This window comes from Glossina fuscipes, unplaced genomic scaffold (assembly GCF_014805625.2).
Source record: "Glossina fuscipes isolate IAEA_lab_2018 unplaced genomic scaffold, Yale_Gfus_2 2, whole genome shotgun sequence".
Taxonomy (NCBI): Eukaryota; Metazoa; Arthropoda; class Insecta; order Diptera; family Glossinidae; genus Glossina; species Glossina fuscipes.
The window spans coordinates 11,360,297-11,376,004 of NW_023998416.1; the positions used below are offsets into that span (position 1 = coordinate 11,360,297).

The 15,708-nt window shown below is 31.2% G+C and overlaps 1 protein-coding gene across 1 annotated transcript in view; it reads left to right on the forward strand.

The window, feature by feature from the left end:
- Positions 1 to 15,708, forward strand: part of LOC119634211 (ras-related and estrogen-regulated growth inhibitor-like protein) — a 40,682-nt gene that overhangs the window by 11,967 nt on the left and 13,007 nt on the right. The window contains exon 2 of the mRNA XM_038028245.1: positions 11,219 to 11,305. Coding sequence (XP_037884173.1) covers positions 11,230 to 11,305 — 76 coding nt within the window. The 5' untranslated portion in view covers positions 11,219 to 11,229. The remainder of the gene's footprint in view (positions 1 to 11,218; positions 11,306 to 15,708) is intronic.

Sequence of the window (15,708 nt, forward strand, 5' to 3'; positions counted from 1 at the left end):
ATATGCCTTCTATTAATCAACTCACACATGTGTAGATTATAAACTTTTATGCTTTTAAGAAGACATTATATTAAACACGTGTAAGCACAGTATTAAAAATAGAAACATTGTTGTGGGCAGACGTCCGGTTTTATGATCTTTGACCTGACTATGATGACGTCTTCTTTCTTATTGTCGTGATAAAATGGTGCAAAAGACTAATGTTTAAATATTGATTTACAAGGCTGCTAAATGTTTCAGAAAAGTTGTTAAGCTCCTTGCGTACATTTATTCGTTAGAGTTTAATGCAAACTTTCTACAAAGTTTTTTTGTTATTTATAAAGTTTTCTATTTGTTTCATTTTGATTCAGTCACCTTCAGAAGACTGATTGCATGTATATTTAAATTTTCCAAGAAATTTTTCCAATAAAAGTTTTTCGAAAAAAAAAGAAAACATAGAAGAAAACATATATCTAAGAAATGTCCATTTGACATAAAAATTAAATATTATTTTGTTATTCAAATGAACTTTAAAATCTAAAATATTTAATAAAAAACTAAACAACAACAATATATTAAAAGAAAATCAAAACAATTAACAGGAAAAACTCGAACTTCACTGACAAATGTGGTATTTTGAGAAAAACATTAAAAATTAGAAAAAAGACAAAAACATCGGGAAGGCAGCAATTGAAAATAAATATAAGGAGAAAATTTATTTATGCGTGATAGTGTAAATTGTTTTGCTTGCTCTTCGAAAGGTCGCGTGTTTTTAAATGTCAAGCAAATAATAAAAGAAACATCGCCAGCGCCTACACCGAGTCATTGTATCATAGCGGATTCGTATAAAAATCTACGCAAAAGAAAAAATGTTTAAATTTCTTAAGCGAAAACTAAAAAAAAAAGTCAAAGAAAAACCTATTAATAGCTTAGCTAAAGGCAACAATGAACCATTTTCCAATAGGCCCAGTAGACGTTATGGCATTTATGATTAATGGATTTATTATGTAATTTCATTATTTTTTTTTTTTTTTCTTTATATTAAAGGATTTTTGTTGTTTGCCTAAGCAGCGGAGTAGACCGATGTACAGCTTAATAAATACATTAAATAACAAAGCTTTAGTTAATTGAATACATCTTACGGATGTGCAACATTCTTTTATTAAATATCACTCATACTCTATGGACGGTTGGTTTTTGAATTTAGTTTTCTTACTTTTAGATTATGTGGGGGATGGCTTGTCTGCTATTAAAAGTAGACGAATAAAAAAATTCTTTTTCACTTAACTAGTATTTTGTTGTTTTTGCATTTTCTTCTTCTTCTTGGCTCTAAATATTAAATGAAGAATATTAATCCTTTTCACTTGGGAAATTACTTAAAAATTTCTCTTCAAATTAAATGTACTTATTAAACATTTGCACCCGAAGTAGTTTTTCATTGGTATGACCAGCAACTCGAAGCAATTTCAAAATAAGAGCAAGTTGAAACATTATAGCCGACCACGATGTTCCATTAGATGGCTTACATTGCAACATTTTCAATATCGTACCATTTTCAAGATCGTTCATGCTTAAGCTTAAACATGTCGATGGACCAAATTTCTTCAAAATATCTTTAAAATTACAGATTGAACACAAAGAAATAAGACAGCCAGATGGACAGACAAGCAGGGGATAATAAAAAATGAATCTATCTCAAATCCTTGGAAGTCGCATACACAACGCAGCACAAACTTAAAATACCTTTGCACGACAATTAGTGTGGGATATAATCGCATTCATACATAAGTATTTGATTTTGAATTTGCTATGTTTTCCTCATATAACTGGAAAGATAACAAGATTAGTAGAATCGGATTGATAGATAGTTCAGTTCAATATTGCTTGCGTTGTAACGATTATAAAGGTCCATATTAAATTTGTTATCTCCGCAGCGGAGTCGTCGAGTGATTCATTCGTAAGCAAAACAATAAGCAATGAAGTAAATGAAATTTTATTAAATTTAATTTCGACTTTAAAACTGTTTTGTGAACCTTTTCCTTTGCGTTTGCTGCCAACTAAATACCATTGAAATCAGAAAACGTAGATACCCTCGAAATTTTATTTCGATAATTCCAGTAAGTCACTGCGGCATTTAATATTAACTTTGCAAAGTAACATTCAAAAATTACAATAGCGTAGAGCTAAAGTTCGAGGTATAACGAATAATGAAAATCAACTGATTCGAAAATAAATGATAAAATAATTAAAAAAATTATTTGAAATTATTTGAATTATAATAAAACAGACAAGATTTCTAAAAGTTATCTCATAAGCTTTGGCTAACAACGACTTCTCGATAAAATGGGTAAATAGAAAAATGCTCATGACATTGAAGTTATTAAAAACTATAAGCTATGACTAAAAAGGGAATGAATCTGAGAAAAGTAAAATGTAAAGGAAATAAAAGAAAAAAACTAAGATAGCAGACATTAACTGTTTCAAAGCAAGGAAATAAATGGTATTTTTCATAAAACGTGTATAACGACTTCAGCCAACAACGTAGCATTAAATTGCAGAATAGTATTAAATCGTGAAGAGCAATGAGAGTTTTTTTTTTTTTTGTATATTAATTAAAAAATGAAAATTTGATATCTTTCATCAATTCAATATGCTTAAGAATTATGTATATGTATTTGTTATGAATTTAAGCTAACGGTTTCTCTGTCATAACTCTTCGTAATAATTGGTGAAATTTGATTTAAAAAAATACGATATAATGCGATATTGAAGAAAACAAATATTAATTACTTTTAATTACTTTTATGCTGATGGCTGACTGTTCGTGAAAAAAGTCACAAAAATCGAAAAAGATTTAGTATAATTTTCTTTGATTAATGCTCATGACAATTCATCAATTTTTTTTTTTTTTTTTTTTTTTGCTTTTCTCTTAAGAGATCGCGAAACATTTGCTAATTAATCCATAAAGCATTTGGCCAATGTCGCATATGTTGATCGTTTAGGAATTCGTTGTGAGATGAAGATTTTCTTCTTAGGGTGTTTTTTTAATTTGTGACATGTGTCGTTTTAAAAAGCTGAAAGTGCTATTATCGTCTCTTAAACGATTTTCGTATTTTTGTCGTTAGACGTGAAATGAAATTTCGCATCGCTTTTCTTAATTGTGCATGAGTCAGCGGGCTGATGCTGATCGATCGATGCTGTGAGCGTCTGTCGAAAATACGTTCGTATTCTAACCGCTCACATGTTTTTCTTTTTATGCTCTTAATCAAAACGCGATCATAATAATGTAGCTTCGTTTTTACGCCTTACTTTATCTTCAGTTCATCTAAAAGCATTCTGTTTACACTAAGCATCGAAGGAGAGAATACATTCATTTTGTCAAAATGTTTGCCCTGCTCAGACGGGAAAACCTTCAGAGACACTGTAAAGTGTATATCAAATTCTAAATTCAATTAAGCAAGCCCGGGTGTTTGTCTATCTGTCCGTTTTAGCTTCAAAATTGACTGAGTTGACCAAAGGATACACCTATAGTTCAGTATAAGGTGAGAACATCCCTACAAAGTGAGAATGTGTCTGCAACAAATGTCAAACCAAATAGTTTCATGTATGTTCGACTGTGTGTGGAGAAAATTAAAAAAAAAAATTTGATTCGCTTATATAGTATTATAGAGCATCGAAATGTCATTTATTTATTTTTTGTGTTTGTTTTAAGAAAAAAAAGTGTTGGTTATAAGAAACTCGCACACAGGTGAATGTAATATTTTTTTTTTTATTTTAAATTTCTACATCTGCCCATAATAAATGAAAATATTTCTAACAAAGTTGTTTAAATATTTTACGAGAGCATTTTGACAAACCAAAAAGGAACACGGATGCGCTGATAATCATAGATGGATTGACCATACCGCCGCACAAGAGGCAAACAAACACAGAGGACACTGAATGCGAAAAGGTGAGCCAGCATAAAGACGGGCATGGATAAGCAAACGTTTTGATAATGGAAACACAGATAAACAGAACGGCTTACAAAGTAATGAGTAAGCAGGGATGCGGACTACGCGAAGGCAATAAGACTTAAGTAAGAACACATAAGCGAACAAAAGAAGCGATGAAACTAACAAACAAGCCAGAGGATCAACAGAAAGACAATTCAGCAGACTGGTGTGGCCAAGTCGCTTTGAAATCTTCTGATGATAGCTTGGTATATTCTTCGGGGCTTGCTGCACGTTGCGTTGATTGAATAGCAAATTTGAGTCTTTTTTTCGCATAAATTTGAATCAAGCGGTCTTAACAAATCCAACCATCCTCAGAACGGTTTGTGAAAATAATCAATATATGTTTCTTCATAAGACACGACTAGGTGTGAAGAAGCATATCTTCTATAGTTTTAAAGACTTGTCCCCTACGCTCATCGAGGTATATTATATTTTCATTTAATATCTCTATTCGTTCCATAAAACTACTGATATGCATACTGACGAGATGGAACAAAACTGCAAGAATTTTCGTATGACGTCCGTCATACCGTCATCAATTATGAATGATTAGTGCCTGATTTAAAAACTTTCATTGAATGCAATAAAGCAATTTAGCTAAAGCGATATTTTCAACAATTAATTTTTTTGTCTCTAAAAAAAAAAGAAATAACTTTTTTAAGCGCCTCTGTAGAACGTTTCAGTGACAAGACATATATAAACAATTTTATAAAAATGTCTTTACGTGTACATGTATACATTTATATATAAGCAATATATATATATATATATATGTATATGTACATATATATATTTATGTAGGCGTTTACGCTCGCGAGTACATAAACATGATTCATGTCTAGAAGGAAAAAAAAAAAAAAGAAGAAAAATCTTTCCAAAAATAAAAGGTATGTTTTTGTGTTCATTTAAAAAATTTTTATAAAACATGAAAATCTCTCTTTCATTTTCCTTTTATTTTTTTATGTAATTAATCATATTATCGACCGATATGAATGTACAATTAAATCGAGCATAAATTACGGTCGATAATATGATAAAGTAACAATATTGTTTCATCAGATATTGAAAATAAATTATTGAGTATCTAGTAAAAATATTTCATTAATTTTTTTTCGAATTTTTCTCAAATATAATGTTTACATAATTTAAAAATAACTCGCAAACATATATGCCCATATATATATACATATATATATATACGCATATACGTATTAATCGTAAAGTAAATTGAATATCAGTATGTTTATGTCTTGAATGAAGGCGTGAGTAAATAAAATTTTTTAATGACTTTACTTCTCTTAATACATCTATCTAATGGTTAAAGTATAAATTTGAAATTATACGAATCGTATTAATAAGCTTTATTAAAACAACAGCAACAACAACGACAAACACAAAACAAAGGAAAACATTTCCAATTAATGCTAAATAACGAAAATTTATATTTTTTTGGCGGGAAGTATTTATAGTAATATGTTTTGTAAAAGATACTTTATCTACCACCAGGTAATGTTTCGACAATAACATGCTTACAATCTGAAAACTAAAGGTATACTAAGTTTTTCATATAGTCTGTAACATTGAATAGATCTTTGTATACAAAAGACTATGTAGAAAGCTTCACTGATCTTTGGACTTGAAGAAATCCTAGATATTACGCTACGCAACGTGAACGAGCTCCACGTATCTCAATGGATAATGGATAAATGGATGCTTTACCTCTCATATTATAAATGAAAATTATTTTATTTATTAGTTTTTTCTACTTCGGAAAAATTGCGTTGCGGGAAAAACCCGCTTAAAGTTTTTAGTTGCTATGTTCTTATGTCATTCTTGAATATTTTTACGGGGAACCATTTAAGCCCATAAAAATAATTGGCTTTACATCTCAAATATCACAAATCGGTTAGGGAAATATCTCAAACTCATGATAAAATTTCATGATAAATTCTATGTCTAATGATACCCAAAATCATTCATGGCACTTCTTTACTTGCTCGTGACCTTCATAGTAATTAAAAATAAAACAAAAAATGATTGGAAATGATTTATTTTGGTGAAAAACAGTAAGATCTGTTTTATTTCTTATAGACTAGACATGAAGGACTCGATAGTTAAGACCGTTCATTTCGTTGCTTTACTATCTCCTAAAAGCGACCAATTCGAATGTAGTTCGACTTTCGACCGTACCATTGGCTACAAGCGCTGTGATCTTCTAAGCTCCGCCTCAGGACAAAACAAAAAATAGAGCGTACTCAGCATAACGTGGGAAAACGAGATTTATAGTAATTTTTATATCATTTTTTTTTTTTTTTCTTGTTATTATTTATTATTATAGGTTCAATCATAATAACAATTTTCTTAGGATTAAACAAATAAAAAAATTAACATTTTCTGTCTTTTTATCATATCTCGACATTGTGAGAGATACAATCCACATTACCCGCATGATAATCCTAACCGTATTCGATCCGCACATCAAATCGACCACAAAAAAATCAAGATTAAAACATTTGAACAGAACCCGTCTTGGTCTTGATCTTGCAACACATCAATGAATCCCTAAAAAATCGACTCCCCCTTTTTGCACTTGTGGATAAAATCTTACTATTAAACATATACTTGGTGAATACCCAAACGTTTTCAATATGCGAAAAACCATCTTGGCCTATAGATAGCCCCTGAAGTACCTGGATAGGCCTATTCAAAGCGACATCTCAAACCGTGCAGTCTGCCTTTTAAGAAGAAATAAGAGCCTATAGTCTTGGTTGCTAATACTCCTACGATTTATTTCTTTGATCTAAGTGAACTATATTAGTAATAAGCGTATCTTATAACTTTTGGCGATCGGCTATCATTCAGTTAAAAGCTTTCCCATAAGAAAAAAGCCGTAAAAATTATTAAAAATTTTAAAAAAATTTCTTCAATAATTTACCATTTATCCAAAATCTACGATACTCTACAATCTGGATAATCCATAGTGATTTATGAAAATATTTTCAATAGATTTTTGAAATGGAAATATTTATTTATTGCATATCACACAACATCTAGCTAAGAAGCTGTATATACAGAGAATGCCTTTAGGTGAATATAAACTTTTTTTTTTAATTCCTTTCTTCTTTTTTGCTTATGCAACATTCAGTGACGAGTCTTTCATTCGTCTTAATGTCAACAAACTAATAAATTTTTTTTTATTAAGCAATTAAATGAATTCCTTACTTCTCGCTAACCACAAAGATTAAGATAGCTTCGCACACACACACATTTTGAAAAATGTTTACCAACAAATAATTGCAACACATCTAATTATTTAGGGTTAATGATGCTTAGATAAATTCATTATGTATTCTATTGTGTTGCATAAAATGAATTAAGGAATTTTTCACAAAATGATGAAAAATCAAAAAGAATCGAAAAACCGCATGCCTTTTTAACTTGACTATTGAACACTCATCGTTGGAGCTCGAAAACATTTATCAGCTGATGTAAATTTAAAGCATTTTAAGAAAATAAACCATTCCAAGCAAAAGAATGCACTTTACTTTTATTTATTTATTCATTGTCTATATATATATATATATTTTGTAAACAAATTTCCAAAGTATGGACTTAAAGGCTGCCGGATAATTTTGATCATATGCTCGCCTAAAATGAAAACTCTACCGCATTTGAGATTTGAACCTACAACTCGGCTACACTTATGCGGACATAGTTTTTCCTTTCAATTTTTTTGAAAAAAATTTTTCACATGATTTTGAAAAATATTTGTACAAAATCGTAGACCGTTAGAAGTACGCAACGACTTCAACTGATAAATTCCCCGATTCCCCCACTGATAACAACTGATGAATCCCCCGATTTCCCGATTCATTCGAATCTCTTAATAAACTTTAGCTTTTTAACTTAATATTTTCAACATTAAGTATCGCGGGGGATTTAACTGGGATTCGGTTCAGAATCTCATCCCGATCAAGTACGCCTCGAAATTTGATTTATATTGTTTTGAAACAAGATTTTATTCTTCACCCAGTAGAGTAGAGAAAAGAAGACCATTACCTCCTCTCCCCCGCTTATTTCGCTCTGACTACCACTATGTTTATACATATATAAAGGGCATTTTGTGGGCGACTGCCTGGCATCAGCCAATTCGGTGTTTTAGGTGTCAGTGGTTCTAAAGATGTCCGAGCGTCCGCGTTGCAATTATGGAGAACTATTCTGCATTAGATTTGGAAAGTTGAGAAGTAGTACATTGTTATGACGACGCAGTTCCTGTAGAATTTTTTCTTAACTTGTTGTGTTTGCTTTCTAAACGATCAGCAGGCATAAATATTTCACACCACATAGTTTCGGGCAATATATGAAATTTGTTAACGCTCAGCAGTGCCTAAATCTGATCGTAAATCACATAATGTTCTCATTTTACCATTTCTGCTGATGCTGCAACAACCCCTTCTGCTAATCTATTTTAATATCATCTACCAACGCACTATCATACGAATAGAATTCATTTGGCCAACTTGACTACTATTAGTTCAAGTATATTGATGCACAATGCTTTTGTTGAGTTCACTCCTGTTGCAAATAATGAGAATTTATCAAAGAAAAGGTGAAATTTTCCAAGCATTAAACGGTCAATCTATATCTTTTGATCAATAATACCCAAGAATATATTTTATCTCTTTACGGATTCATCACTTCATATCCATAATAAGAGGTCGCCGGTATATACTCATCCTTAGTTAAAAAGTTAAAATAAATACCAATGAAATCTAATCGTCTTTAGCAATGCATTTAACATTAAGATAATTTGTATTTAAATGCTTTTCCCCAGTTACACTTGACAATTATTGAAAAGAAGGCGGAACCGTAATAAACTGCTGCTCTGCACAATTGGTTTCTTCTTTTAACGTGCTTTCCGAAGTGACGCTAGGTCAAGCTAAAAATTTTTTTTCACATACTAAACGATATGACAGAATTAGCATTCGCCTAATGCTTGGTAGTGGGTGTTAAATTTTCCATTTATTTTTAATGGCAGCAACTGTTCACATTTTTATTCTTTGATTTTCAATATTTACCATTTATCAAATAAACACAATGCCTGCATGTGTGTGTGTGTGTGTGTGTGTGTGTAAACATCGATATCTCTTTCTTTTTTTTTTTTGGTATAATATTTATTTTCGAATATCAACGGGAAAGAATTCAAACACAGTATTAAAAACTTTTATATATTTTTAATAAATAAACAAAAAATCTTCCCCTTAATAAAGGCAAAAATTGTGTTTACATTTCGAAAAGACGCGCAAACTGACAAAGACAGAGGGCGAGATTCATATAGAATGTAAATATATATATATATTAAGTACTTTTCCATTACTATTTAAATTAATCATATTTTTTTTCGCGTATCTCTTCTTCTTTTCTTTTATTTACAAAAAAAAAAAATCCAAATTAATATATATTACTGTTGCGAAATGAAATCATCTTTAGAAAGAATAAATTTATAAAAATAATAAATGAAAGTTTAAGCATGAAAAACGGAATTTTAATAAAAATCACTAAAAATTTATTTAGCAAACATCTGCCTCTATGCAAATATTTCATAAGAAAGGAAAATATTATAAAAATTCCATGCATTCTTTAGACAAACTTACGTACTTCAAAATTATAATAATAAGTTTTTATCATTTGTTATTGTTCTTCTTCTTCTTTTCCGTTTTTATTTTACTTGCTTTTTTGTAAAATACACCCAAACTATCTTTTTTAAGTTTAACTGTAGAGTGAGAGAGTTAGAGAGAGAGAGTGGGGGAGAGCAATTTGTTATTAGCTTTGCTCAAATTTTAAGTACCCAGATCTAGACAATATAATTTTTATTAATTTTAAAATGGTCTGAAACATTCATTGAACTTGTAATGGGGCCGAAAATTATTTTAGGGCAAAGGACAAAGTCTTCTAAAGAAAACCATTCCAGGTTCCATTCCTTCCCACTTAGGTATACATCAGCAAGAGAGAGTAAACCACGATACTCTCCGTGTCATATATGTAGATTTCTTTAAGTAAAGAATTTCTTCTCCAATCTAAGGTTTTAAGTCAAGACTTTAAGGCATCTGTCTAACCGATCCTCTGTGACTAACTGTTAGATCACATGAATTGTGGCAAAAAGCTGAATATTGCTCCATGCGCAGTCAGCTTAATTCCTCCGATCTGGCAAGAGCAAACACCTGCATACATTTATGGCAATTACAACAATAATTTCATTACTATATTAAATGCATCTAGAAGATGGAGAGGGAGAAAAAGAAGTCTTGCAGGTTTGTAAATATATGATATATGAATGTGACGGTCTCAGTTGTAGACAAGCTATCGAATTTATGACTTTTTATATTCCAAAAGCGGAAACAACAAAAAGGAAAAAAGTTGAAAAATCGAAAAAATTTTTAATCTTTTGCAGTTTGGTTATTAATCTGCGACCTACAGCTTGAACTTAATTATTCAAGCTATTTATCGAAAAGATAATTTGAGTGAAATTAACAGAAAACAAAGGGAAAACAACAAGAAGAACTAATGTCGCGAAGCTTTTCAAAATTATAATGTTTTAAGAACGAAAGGGTCCCTCAACAATAATATTTTTCATTGTTATAAATTATTTATATGGAAGCAGATGTTTATTTAATAAATTTTTAGTTTTTCATTTAAAATAAAAATTGCAATGTTTCAATGTTCGGTAGCGGATGTCTAATATACGCCCCCATAGATACTCAATGTTCTTTCTTTCCACATCTAATAACAATAAAGTTTATTACTCTTGAAATTGGCAAAAAGAAAAAGCATTGCGTCCGGATATAATGTTATCGATTTTTGAAAATTTTCTCCATTAGTCAATATTCTTTAAAGCGATAAAATAAGTGCAATTTCGTAAAGTATTCAAAATTGCGAGTATGTCTTATTCATGTTTATAGAACAAACTAAAAAAACTGAACATATCTTTTAATAAAGCGATTTAAAAGCAGTTAATTATTTTCTCATTTTGAGAGATAAAAAAAAAAATATATATATATATTTAACTCATTTTTATTTATTTTTCATTTAGCTAATAATTTTATTATTATATATTAAGATAATTTGTTTTTTGTCGCGATCTACGTCAAATGTGTCTGGGTTAAGAAAAAAAAAAAAAAAACATTTTGTTTCATATTTTCTTTAATTTTAATATTTGTTTTCTTTGTGATTTCTATTTCTTATAGTCATTATCAAGATGAAAGCTGAAGAAAAATCATCTATACCGCGAGTACGTATTGCTATTATTGGCAATGCTGATGTTGGCAAATCAGGTAAATATTTTTTTAATTTCTTTCCATCTTAATAGCGCACTTTCACAAATCAAATAACAACAGCGAATAAATTTATAGTAAGACGTAAGACATATATTAAGTAATGGTCGCCTCTAGTTGAACTATAAAGTTCTGCAATCTGATGACTGGTCATTATAACATATCCCAGACTTTTGAATGTTATTTCCTCATTCATTCTTGCTTTTTATTGAATATCTTAAGTGGCTGAGTTTGCAATAATCTCATGCAATACATTTTTCCTCATGCTTTGTGTTTTTTAGAATATATCTTAAGTGGCTGTGTTTGCAATAATCTCATGCAATATTTTTTATGCCTTCAATTACTCGCATAGTTAAAGTTATAATAAAATTATATATTAAATGGTAATAAAATACAAAACTGTGATTTCGTGAAATTCTATCCTATAATATTCTCCCCATCCAATTCAATCTCTCAAAATGGGACTTATTCTGTGACCAAAATATTAAGTCACTATGTTTATAAAATGAAAAATCGTTCCTAATTCGTTCAAATCATTCTCGTCGCCTGCACAAAACTCAAATTATATTCCATACTAATAATTTAATCCGACGGAAGGAATGGATAGTGCACAATCTCACAATAATCGAAGAAAACTGTTAACATCTTCTTGCCATTTTGAGCGACTTTCGAGTCGTTTTTTCCGTCGTTGGCTCATTTTTTGCACCATGTTCGCTCGATTGACCGATTGTTTCTGGGCTGTATGCGTGGATCCAAATCCCATCTTCGGTAATTGCGCTCCCGTTTCAAAGTCGTATAGTAAACATTGAAAAACTATTTTTTGTATGTTTGCAAGACACCTGTAACTTTACGGCAGCTTATTATAAAGGCATAGAAATCGACATAGATGTCAAAAACAACGGCACTACCAGAATAAAAAAAAAAAGTTTGATATTTCATAGCACCCAATAAGTTTAACTAAAATATCTCCAAATTAACAATTTCGCATATCATTAACCAGCAGCGTAATAATGTAAACATTGCAAGATTTCTTGATTTTTTTTTTTGGAAAATAGACTTAGGCCACTTTGGTAATAAACGGTTCAAATGTCATAAATTCCAAGTAATTGTCGGCGATATTTCAAAATTCGGCGTGTTGTGGTGTCTTTGGCTTTTAGGATCTTTGCATTTTCGTCTCGATCATATTCATTATTACGGAGTTAGGAGCACCCTTGCCATGCGTATCATTCCAAGGCTTCCAGCAAAATAGTGAATAGAGGGACATGCCGAACTTCATTTCAAACCTTAATATTCTCTGATATGTATTAGTAAGTATTGTTAACGAAATGGAAATTAATTTTTTCATAAGTTATAATAAGTTGCAAGTCTTTCTGGGTGTTGCATGCGGATATACCACATAAACTTAATATATCCTTGTACACAAGTGATTTAGGGTATAATTATGCATTTATATGTGATATAACAATCCTATGGACAAGGTTATCATAATCAAGTTTTAAGTTATCTTTTAAGTCGATAAATTATTACAAAAGTTTACGTTGAGTTTTACTGCTTCGAATATCAAATGAAAAGCATTAAATTTCTTTTAATTTATTCTATGTTCAACACATTTTTTCTTCATCATAAATTAACTTTAACAACCCTAACAATATAGTCTTTGACATGCTTTTATAATTGATTACGAATATTTAAACTATGTACACATTATTACAACTCTTTCTCTCTCTCTCTCTCTCTCTCTCTCTCTCTCTCTCTCTCTCTCTGTTCGTGTACGCAGTAGAAATGAAGGATAAAGATAAAGAAAATTACATTCGCCTTAAGGCGAATTGTCATTACCCACCATCCTAAAATAAGAAAAAAGAACGAAAAATTGTTTTTTTTCAATGGGATCAGGACTGATATTACATCGGTTGGTTTGGTAGGTGATTCTAGGAAGTACGTGTACAGGTTGACATTAGAATGTCTTCTGTAGGCTATAAGCTACATATGATTATTTGTTATTGATACTTCAGAGCGTCATTGTAAATGTTCACAAGTTGCTAGGAGATTATCTTTGTAAGGAGATTATCTGTTCAAAATATGCGCTTGTAGGCTTTATGCGTAACCCTTAGTTAAGCATATAGATGGCAAGTTCTAGATGTTTATCTTAATTTTTGCCATCGTGATTGACAGCTAAAAGGTTTCAGCTTCTTACCCTAGTCGCTTTACTATCGTCGGATGTGCTGTGCTTAGGTATCGATATATGAAAGACTAATGTTCCAAAGAAACAAAACGGATAAGTCCACCAAACATGGTCTTTTACAACACGACTCGCTTTTATCAGCGTTCTCCCTCATTCGCCTGCATGCCACACGACACACAACCGCGACTTATCGCCCTTCGATCGAACTATCGCCCTTGGAGTAACCTACCAGCAGTGATCGTTCGTAAATGTATAAATTTTGTTCTTATTAAGAAATATTCAACATAAATGTATCAAGTCTAAGACCAATTTCTTCTTTGCTATTTATGCTCTCATAACCGTGGAAAGACTTTGCTATTTCGTTTCTAACGCTCAAAAATGCTTGTTCATCAGCCTGGTGAATACAAATGGCGGATATCTGGAATATATAGACTCTGCTCTTAACAGCCCGCTGATCCATCTGTCACCTACTACTACTAACACCAGCGCTGGCGCAATTTTGCGTATGCCTATTTCTATTAAAAGGGATCGCCTACCAATTATAATATTTCAAATTGGGGGAAAGAATATCCTAATATGCGTTAGAATAAATTGGAAATGAGTTGAAATTAAAATGTTAAAGATTGAGTGACGTTAGCTGACATATAAGTGTACCGATCATAACCATTTTCGGACCGAACAGACATGCAGTTCTAAAGACTATGTGGGCAGCTGGTCTCAGTCTCAGTTTCTAATCTAATGTGGGCGCATATATGGGCAGATCTCGACCATTTTTTAATCTTGGTTGCTTCATCGATCACGCAACCTATGTACCACATTTCAGCTTCCTACCTTTATGGTTGCGGTTATGGCAAACTGAACATAGACATTCAAAAGCCTTTTCATGCAAAAAAAAGCCAACACAAAATTTTAGAACATAACGGGTCTTGTAAGCAATTTTTTGAAGAACGAAAATTAGTAAAGACACCGAATGACTTGCTTGGTAGATCTAGAATTAAAAAGTTCAGTGCATTTATAAAAAAAGTCTAATTTCATAAGAGATATGAATGCCTTTACCAAAGCTGAAAGAATCAAACATTACTATATCCTCCATAATCTACAATTGCTATTAAATGCAAGCGGATAATGCGCTTGATTTTGTTATAACCAAACGGTGAATGAGTCGAATAACATGATCTAAGTCGACTGATTAAGCCATGTAAAATTTATTGAAAATGTCAGGTATCTAAGATTCGTTTAAATGCGAACATGACATTCTTGCTTTCTGTTGTCTTTTGCTTTTTCCACAATGTTTTGCTTAATGTAAACAAAATGTGATTATAAAATGCATGCAAGCAACGTATACATACCAGAATTTATATGCATAAACATGAACTTATAACAATCGCATGTAGCGAACAACAAGTGGTAATATTTAATATGTACATATATGCATATATATATATATACATACACATATGTAAGGCGTAAATAGTGAGAATATCATATGGTCAACTTGGTTTAATAAACCTTTCATTTCAAACCTTTTTTTTAAAATATATATGATAAAAATTTTAAGCAATTTTATCTAATTTGTCGTAAATTAATTTTAATTCAAAGTTTCTTTTACCTAGAATGTGTGTGCCGCAGGGATCAAATACATGTTTTATTAAAAATGAAATTTGTTTTTTTTTTTTTTTCCTTGCAAAGTTCGTGTGCCCTGCACATCTATGGCCAAAGAAAATATGCAACAAAAGCAAAAGGATAGAAAAACAAAATGCATATCGACCATTGGAGTAACTAACTGTTCTTGGCAAACGCATTTATATTGTACGCAAAGATGTGCAAACTTATTGATCGCTTCAGTCGAACATTAAACGCTAACTAGATTTATACAATAGATCGAGCGGCAGTTCGCGTGACAGAAAACTCAATTAAAGCAAATTAACCTACATAGTTTAGTTTGAAAATAACCCACTTACACGTATGTATATATAATATGGCGATTCCTTGAAGGAACGTGCTCTTTACGTGTAACATTGTGACAGTGAGTAAGGAGAAAGAAAGAGAGGGAACAGCCTCAACCAGAGAAGTGTGCGTCCAATTGGTAGGTGCTATGAGTTTACAAGACAGAGCTCTCACTTTAGCTGCGACCCACAAGCCAAGTATGATCGACTGCACTGAGAATTAGACCCGGACAAGCCGACTTGATAGTCGCGTTTCTTATCTACTTGGCTGCATG